Here is an 8907-nt window from a genome sequence, read left to right as displayed (position 1 = left end):
CCGGGGCCCCCCCAGAGCCTCTTGTTTATCCAGGTGGGGAGGCCGAGGCTCTGATCACATGAGCACGTCAGTGGCAGAACCAGGGCCCAAACTCCGAGTCCAGTGCTCCCTCCAGCCCCAGTCACCCCTTGGCCTGTTGGTCCAACCCACCCTCAGTGGGGTCCCCTAATTTAACTTCATGCAGTAGTTTCACTTTGTTCTCAGTTGCAGAAAGCCTTTCCCAGTGGGTTTAGATGGAGATTACCCAATACAGATGAAAAGTGAACTGGAGAGCCCCCAGCCCACGCTCAGTCCCCCCCAAGCCCGTACGTCAGACCCTGGGATCCTCGGAGAATCCGGGGGCTGGAGCAGAGCTGGCGGGAAAGGCACTTCGGTTTTTCCCAGCCTCCTCAGCCTGTCCCATCAGGCCCCTCACCCGCCCCGTTCCCTCTGCCCTGAGGCTCTGAGTTTAATGTTGCCTTTGATTTGACCTTCTCTCTAAACCGTAGGCCCTTCACCATCCCTCAAGTGCTAAGAACCAAAGTGCCCACAGAAGGGCAGGAGGAGGATGACGAGGAGGAGGAGGAAGCTGAAGACGAGGCCCCCAAGGTACCTCCTCAGCAGGTGGCGGACGAGGGAGGAGGGCGCAGCTCTAAAGGGCGGTGGAGACACTGCACCCCTCCTGCTGGCCTGGAGGCAGCCCGCCTCAGTGCCGGCGGAGAGGGCACCTTCAAGCCCAGATGGAGAGGGCACCTTGAAGCCCAGATGGAGAGGGCACCTGGAAGCCCAGAGGGAGAGGGCACCTTCAAGCCCAGATGGAGAGGGTACCTTGAAGCCCAGATGGAGAGGGCACCTGGAAGCCCAGAGGGAGAGGGCACCTTCAAGCCCAGATGGAGAGGGTACCTTGAAGCCCAGATGGAGAGGGCACCTGGAAGCCCAGAGGGAGAGGGCACCTTCAAGCCCAGATGGAGAGGGTACCTTGAAGCCCAGATGGAGAGGGCACCTGGAAGCCCAGAGGGAGAGGGCACCTTCAAGCCCAGATGGAGAGGGTACCTTGAAGCCCAGATGGAGAGGGCACCTTGAAGCCCAGATGTCTGTTCGGAGAGCTGCTGGCTTCGGACTCGCCTCCGCTGCCCGGGGAGGGCCCGGGAATGGCTCAGAGGCCGGGCCTTTGAGCTGCTGGGTTCCCTCGGCCCAGGAGCCGGAGCCGGGAGAGGGCAGCTGCCTGCCTCCGTGCCCAGGATGGCAATTTCTAAAATCAGAGAAGCCTCAGAGCCCACGGGCCCTGGGAGACCATCTGGGCTGGCGGGTTTGAAAGTTTTATTTTTTAGCAGCTAAACGTTTTCTTCAAATAAAATCTTAACGAGAGCCTCACCATAGAGGACAGTGGGAAGCGGTGATGCTCAGGCTGAATGGAGGGGCAGCCCAGGGCCCCCACCAGGGTGATAAATTCAGATGTGCCCAGGGCCAGGCCACCAGCCCCCATCGCTCCCATTTGTCGTTATGTTCCAACTATAGTCACCCCCCCGACCATGCCGTCCAGGACCCTCAGTCCCTAGTGCTGCCTCCCCTTGGGCAGTTGGGGGAAGGGACAGAGGAGGCGTTCTGGGGCCGGGCCCCGCCCTGCTGTGGCTCCCCCGGCTCCTGGCATGGAGGCATCGACGAGATTCAGTCAGTGCAGTCTCGCTGCAGCTTGGGGATCTGGGACGACGCGTGATTCTTTCTCCCCCTCCCCCCGCAGCCCGACCATTTTGTGCAGGACCCTGCGGTGCTACGGGAGAAGGCAGAAGCCAGGCGCATGGCCTTTCTCGCCAGGAAGGGGTGAGCATTCTGGTGGGAGGGAGCCATCCGGGAGTCCAGGCGGCCAGCTCTGCGGCCCACCCTTCCACCCGCTGATTGACAGACGCTGAAGCGTGTCCCCTCGTGTGAGAGCCCGATGTGTCCAGCCGCTGGCTGGTGTCAGGCAGACTGTGACACGGGAAAGAGCCCAGAAGGCACTTGGTGGCCGCCAGCACCAGGCCCCGGATGGAGGAGGGGACCCATCCCCAAGCCTTCCTCCTCCCTGGTGTGGGCTGCCCACTAGCTGGTCCTTCCTCACCGCCTAGCCAGGGTCCCATCCGCAGGCCAGGCTCAGAGAAGAGAAATCACCAGGCAGAGCTTCCAGGGCCCCGAGCCCCGCCCCCGCGAGGCTCCACTCCTCCTCCCGCTGGAAGGGGGGGAATGGAGGGGCCTGGCCCAAGCTGTGCCCTTTCCCAGGGATCTTCAAGGAAGGCCAGGGCTCTTCCTGGCGGAGCTCCTCTGGCTGATGGTTCTCCTGGGATGGGTCGTTCCTCCCTTAGGTACCGACATGACAGCTCAGCAGCTGTGGCCGGCAGCCCCCGGGGCCACGGGCAGAACCGTGAGACCACCCAGGAACGCAGGAAGAAGGAAGCGAACAAGTCGACACGAGCCAATCACAACCGGAGAACCATGGCCGACCGCAAACGAAATAAAGGCATGATTCCCTCCTGACGCCGCCACGCCAGGGCCCGCGAGGAGGCAGCGGTGCCGAGCTGTTTCCAGAGCTCGAGGCCTCCTCGCCAGAGACCCAAGTTCACCTCGACCCCTCAGCCGCCTCAGCTTTGCAGCCCCTGAGAAGGCCGCCTCGTTGTCCACCAGCCAGCCGTGAGCACCCTCTTGCAGAACACACAGTGCCTTATCCCACAGCAGGGGAGCCGGGCCAGCAGCGGGCAGAGGGGAGGGACAGAGCCCCAAGGCGAGGCCCAAAACCTCTTGCAGGCAGACACCGCTTCCCTTTTCTCTGGAGAGCAGGAAACCTGTGTATCCAAACAAAAGGCCTGCGAATAGAATAAAGCGTTTGACCCTTTTAAGCAATCATCCATGACGTGCCCGTGACCCGCCGTCCCCGTGTCCCATCCTCCCGTGACAGCCACTGAGGAGGGCAGGACGTCACCGGGTCCTTCCCATCAGCCTCTCGTGCTTGCCTCACGCGGCCCCCCTCCCGATGCCGCTCTGCCTTGCTGTGTGTCCCCGGGAACATCGCTCCCTTCTCTGAACCTCCAGCTCCTGCTTGTGGAAGGAAGGCCTCGGGTGTGAGGCCCTGCAGTCCTGACTGTTCTTTAGTCCCCACCACCTGCCCCCGCGGAGGCAGGCCCCGTGGTCAGCCCCAGAGCACAGGTGAGGAAGGGGAGGCTCTGAGCTGACGGCGCCGGCCTGGGCCATAGCTAGGAAGTGGGCCAACAGGGATGGACACGCAGGCGGACCCCTGGCCTCTGTCAGGCCCCCGGCCCCCTGGGTGGTGTCACCTCCGTCTCTGCTGGCCTGAGGACGCTTGGCCAGCGCAGAGCCCAGACCAGAACTCAGTGCCTCCTGGTTGTGCGTGTACCATAAATCCTACAGAAATGAGGGGTCGGAGATCAGAAGAAGCAAGTGAGGATGTTACTGCCAGGCCCTGTTGGAGCGAGTGGGACTTGGGCCTGGTTCCCCAGAGCCCCCTCCCCGGCATGGCCAACTGGCTCCGAGCGGATTCCCGGGCCTTCAGAATGTGGCTGCACAATGGCGGGTCAGCAGGCTGATCCGAGCAGCGGGAGCCGGGCCCCTGCCCAGCTGGGCCTTGATGATCGCCCTGGTTGCCAGGACAGTTCATTTGCATGTGGTCAGGATGAGCCTCTGAAGCAGACAGGCCCCTGACAGATTGGTTGTGTGCGGTCAGCCCGCTCGAGTGAAAATCAATGGCCGTTCTCCGCGTCGCGCCCGGTCTCTGGGTGCGTTGGAGATGCAGAGCTGACCTGGGGGCGATGTCCTCCCCTCGCGATGCTGAATTAGCTGAGATCAGGCCCTGGGCAGCCACCCCGCCAGGCGGCAGGAGGACTATTTCCTCCCGCCGGCATTTGCCAGGGCAGGGACGGGGGGCTGCTCTTTTTCTGTCACTGGCCCAGCTCGTCCCTGGAGCAAAGGGAGGCGGGTCAGGGGAGCTCCCGGCCTTAACGTGTCCTACCTGTTACTGTCCACTTGGCCCCTCTCACTTTCACTCTGCCGTCTGCACCTCCTCACCACCAGAGAGGTGTCCAGGCCGCACCCGCTTCCTGGTTTAAAGGCCTTGAGAAGACAGAAGGGATTTTTCCAATTTTCCAGAACGTCCCGCCAGGCCAATTGAGCCTCCCTGGGGGATCTGCATGCTTTCTCATTCCAGATCTTGAGAGCACCCTTTCAGGGATGCTTTGAAAACAGCTCAGGGTCATGCAGAATGGTGCTGGCAGGCACACCCCTTCGCCTCATAGGGTCTCAGTTTTCTCATCTGCAAAGTGGGTACATTGGCCCAGATGAATGGTTTTACACTTGGTGCCTGTTAAATCCTCCGAGGTAGCCCCCAGGTTTAAGACGGGCAATAGCAGACGTGCTCTAAGTGAAGTGGGACGGGGGCCCTGAACCCTGCCCACTGGCTCATGGGGTCCAACCACTCCTGCTTCTGAAGCAAGAATTTCCAAGTGCCTTCTCTGTTCCCTGGCAGAGAACATGACCATGACAGGCCTTTCCCAGGAAGCTTTTAAGACCTTGTGCCTCTGAGAGAGACTCGTGTTTGTTTCTGGTCCGTGAGTGGCGATGACGGTTAGCATGTTTGCTTGGACAGCGCTTCTGTGCTGCGAGTGGGTGGACAGAGCGCGTCATTGTTTATAGAAGGGAGCCGGGAGCACAGGGAGTGACTTGCCCGGGGCCCAGGGCGAGTTAGCGGCAGGGCCTGCAGCAGAGCCTTTCTGGGGGCCCCTGAGCCAGCAGGTGCAGCCGGGGGAGGAAATGGTTGTCAAGAACCTGCCTGTCCCTGTTACACCAAGAGCTTGGGGTAAATAATACAGGGAGGGAATAAAACTAAAAACAAACCCACTTAAAATGCCGGGGGGTGGGGGGGCATGGAACACCCCTTTTATATGTCAGTGAAACGATGCTAGCCACATGGGAAACTAAATATTCAAGAATGATGTTTTTTAAAGTTTGAAAGCAGAATACATGCTGGTGAAAATGTAAAAAAGAAAGACAGAAAGAAAAGATTTTGCATACAGACCACATCTGGAAGGGAATGTGCATGAATGAACACAATGATGAGACCGCGATGAATTGCAGTGAAAATAAAGGTACTTACTGAGGACTCTCATGGCCAGAGTGTCACTGGGCTCTTTCCTTGCCTTGTCTTGTTACTTCTCAGGCACAGGTGAGAAGATTGAGGTTAAAAGAAGGCAGACAGCCTGCCCAAGGCCGCACATTGAGCAAGTGGCTAAGGAGGGATGCAGTCCCAGGATTGTCTCCTGGAGCCCACCTTCTTTTTTTTAAATATATTTTTATTGATTTCAGACAGGAAGGGAGAGAGAGAATCATTGATCGGCTGCTCGTGCGCGACTCTTACTGGGGGCTGAGCCGGCAACCCGGGCATATGCACTGACCAGGAATCGAACCATGACCTCCTGGTTCATAGGTCAACGCTCAACCACTGAGCCACACAGGCTGGGCCAGAGCATTAGCTTTGCATGTTTGCTGCCTGCCCTCAGAGCTTGGGCACGGGTGCTCGGCCAACTGGCTGGGCAGGCCAGGGGAGGGGAGGACAAGTTTGCAGGCGCTGCACAGGTACGTGTGAGAAAGACCTGGTCCCCACCCTCATGGAGTTAAGACATTTTTGGAAAAATTATTAGTAACCGTCGGGCTAAGTGCTAATAAATAAATGAAGAAATGAGGAGGCAAGGTCCACAGAACGTGGCCGAGCGCCAAGAGACTTTCCAGAAGCTGAGGGTGGTGGTCACTGTGTCAGGCAGCAGCCAAGATCCACCAGGCTAAGGCAACGGAGCTCCTGGGGGCTCTGCCCCAGCTCTGCCGCGGAGGCGGGGCAGCTGGTGGAAAGAACGGAAAATGAGGAAGACAAGGCGAGAGAATGAGCCTATCTTGAAAGGAACTTGACATCACAGAGGAGGGAGAGGGGACTCAGGTGAGGAGGGAGTGCTGGACCCCAGAACATGCTTAGGGGATGGCTAGAAGGAGCTGGGGAGCCCCAGGGAACCCTGCTGGGAAAGGGTAGTCAGTGAGGGGAAGTGGGGGGCCAGGGCCCATGGGGAGCTCTCTAGATCACCCTTGCCAGCGAGGGGCAGCCCGGCATCAGGTCTCCCTGAATCTGTAGGTGCTGCCCTGGTTGGGTAACTCGGCTGGTTGGAGCATCGTCCGGATATGCCAAGGTTGGATGTCCAACCCCCGGTCAGGGGACATAGAAGAATCAATCAGTGAATGTGTGGCTGAGTGGAACAACAAATCAATATTAATCTACAGGTGCCGGAGCAGCCAGCAGGGGCCTCAGCTGCGGGCTGAGGTTGTGGCAATTCTGCAGCCTGAACTGAGGTTAACCCATAGGTCTGAAGATGAGCATCCCAGTCCTTGGTGTGGTGGGGGTGACAGTGTGTTAGAATGAGCATGAAGCTCTGACTTCACATCAGACGAAATTCTCTTCCCACAATCAATAATCATCCAGACGATTTTACACAGATGGGTGGAACTCGGAGAGCCTTAAAGGGCACCTAGCCCCCAATTTCTTAACCTATGTAAACCTCCAAACCTCCCCGCCCCCCCGCCCCCATCGCAGGCCCTGGGGTTTCAGATACTATACTCCCTCCTCCCCCGGGGGCAAGGAGCTTTTCCTGCTTATGAATCCACGGGGCTGCTGTGGGTCTTTGCCAGCCAGGGAGGCTGTGCCAGGCTTCACTTGCTGTGCCCTGAATCCCAAAAACAACGGGCACTTAATTCCCGTTTTCCAAATAGGAAATCATGCCACCGAACATGCTTTTTCTGGCTGCGTGACCCGCCCTCCGCACGCTGACATGTCCCTGAAGTGTGCTGTCATCCCAGGCAGTAATTATGGTTTTCTCCTCCTGACCGTGGTTTTCACAGAAGAGCCTGGTAGAAAAGGGGCCCCCAGCGGGATGCGGACGGATTTAATTATTCCTGGACACTTAGGGATTTTACTTGCAGGGTTTACAGGCAGACTCTCACCCCATCTCTCATTGCCTGGTCTGATCTACTTCACGTTCTTTCACACGTCACATTCCCAGGCCTCACATGCCCATCCTTTTTATTGCTCCTTTGGTCACAAAGGTGGCCTGGGGCGGGGACAGGACCACGCGATGAAGGGCCAGCAGGCTGGGGGCTGGGCCCTGGACTGCAATAAGCTGTGTAACCTTTGGTCTGTCTCTTGGCCTCTCTGGGCCTCCATTTCTTCTTGTGAGAAGTGGGGACGATGGTTCTCCCAGTCCTTGCCTCATGGACACGGGTGATTGTAAGGGTCAGGTGAGATCACGCCTTGGGGGACATGCTAAAAGCAGTGAACCTTGCGCTGACTGGTCTGGCTCAGTGGACAGAGCGTTGGCCTGCGGGGGACTGAAGGGCCCCAGGTTCGATTCCAGTCAAGGGCACGTGCCTGGGTTGTGGACTCGATCCCCAGTAGGGGGCGTGCAGGAGGCAGCCAATCCATGGTTCTCCCTCCACATGTGGTTGACTAAGAATGGGAAAGAGGGCATGTCACCTTCTTTGTTCTAAACACCATACTTCTGTTGATATGATCAAATTTCTCCATTGACAGAGGGACAGGGGAGAGGAGGACAGCAGGAAGCCGAGCAGAATGTATTTTCCAAGTCTCCCCTCTGCCAGTCTCCCCTGTGGGCCTGTGGGCGGAAGGGTTGCCCCTTGGGGGGCCCCATGGGAAGAAGGTGTTTCATTAGGAAAACTCAGTGAGCCACAGCGACAAGGAGTCACAGGGCATCGCAGCCCTAGGGAGACCAGGCTGGGAGGGAGACAAGTCTGGTCAGACCTCAGGCAGGAGGGGAGACAGAGCGGAGAGGCGTCGGTTTCATGGCGACAGGTGTGGGGCGGAGATAAGGGCTGCCTGCGGATGGATGACACGAGGCTGCCGGGGTCTAAACAGTGTCAGAGATGCTGAAGTGAGATTTCCCGGGGACACGCAGGAGATCCCAGGAAAGTGAGTGGGCCCCGCGGGATGGGAGGATGTCGGTGAACATGGTTTTAAACAGCAGGGGTGGGGTGGGGGACGCCTGGGTGATTCCGCTGTACAGTCATCCCCAAAGCTCCGCTCTGGCCCCCGAAGACCATGCAGGGAGCCCCTGTTGGTTCACTCCCTGCAGATGACACTGGCTCATAAGCCTGTGCTAAACAAGCATTATCTCAGCTATCGTCTGTGAATTATTATTATTATTATTACCCCATTTTCCACATGGGGAAACCAAGGCTCACAGAGAGAAAGCAACCCACCCAGTTAGAGTTCAAACACAGGCATGTTCCGTGTCCACAGTCCACGCCTAGGCACGTGATGGGCGGGCAGAGGGACCCACAGCAGCAACCCTAGCTGGAAGGTTTCTGAAGTGAAGTTAGAGGTAGCCTGGACCTTAAATGTCAGGCTAAGGAATGTGAACTTGATCTTGCAGGTAGTGGGGAGCCATTTGACGGTGTTGGGACATTGACCTGGCAGCCTTCCAAGGACGCAGGGAAGAGGAAGGGCCCGAGCCGCTGAGGAAGGCTCTGTGCAGCAGGGCGGCTCCGCGCCAGCACTTCCTCGGCATTTCATCATCGCCTTGTCCTTGAGGCCGGCTGGAGTCTGTCCTTGACATTCAGTCGGTGCATAAATCCCAGCCTCTCAGGCCAAGGCCCCAATGAAAAGAGAAAAAAGGTTTTTACAGGGTGTGGAGCAGTGCGTACGCGTGTAGCCTTGAGCCAGCTGTCCCGCTCCACTCTCACTAGCTGTCACCCTGGGTGGGGCGCTAACCTCTGAGTCTCACTTCCACTTGTGAAATGGGGTAGAGATAGGCGCCCACCTCGGCATGAAGATCCAGGGACATGGGGCATGTTAACAGCACCCAGCCCAGGCCGGGCCTTGGGTGAGTGCCC

The 8907-nt window shown here is 58.3% G+C and overlaps 1 protein-coding gene across 1 annotated transcript in view; it reads left to right on the top strand.

Moving 5' to 3' along the window:
• The window catches only part of ASCC2 (activating signal cointegrator 1 complex subunit 2), a 41152-nt gene extending 36147 nt beyond the window's left edge, over positions 1-5005 (top strand). The window contains exons 19-21 of the mRNA XM_006762133.2: positions 489-588; positions 1721-1800; positions 2319-5005. Of these exons, the coding sequence (XP_006762196.2) occupies positions 489-588; positions 1721-1800; positions 2319-2490 (352 nt within the window). The 3' untranslated portion in view covers positions 2491-5005. The remainder of the gene's footprint in view (positions 1-488; positions 589-1720; positions 1801-2318) is intronic.
• The last annotated feature ends 3902 nt before the right edge of the window (positions 5006-8907 follow it).

This window comes from Myotis davidii, unplaced genomic scaffold (assembly GCF_000327345.1).
Source record: "Myotis davidii unplaced genomic scaffold, ASM32734v1 scaffold478, whole genome shotgun sequence".
In the NCBI taxonomy this organism is placed as follows: domain Eukaryota; kingdom Metazoa; phylum Chordata; class Mammalia; order Chiroptera; family Vespertilionidae; genus Myotis; species Myotis davidii.
Note: the sequence above shows the minus strand (reverse complement) of the source record. Positions and strands in the feature narration are given on the sequence as shown.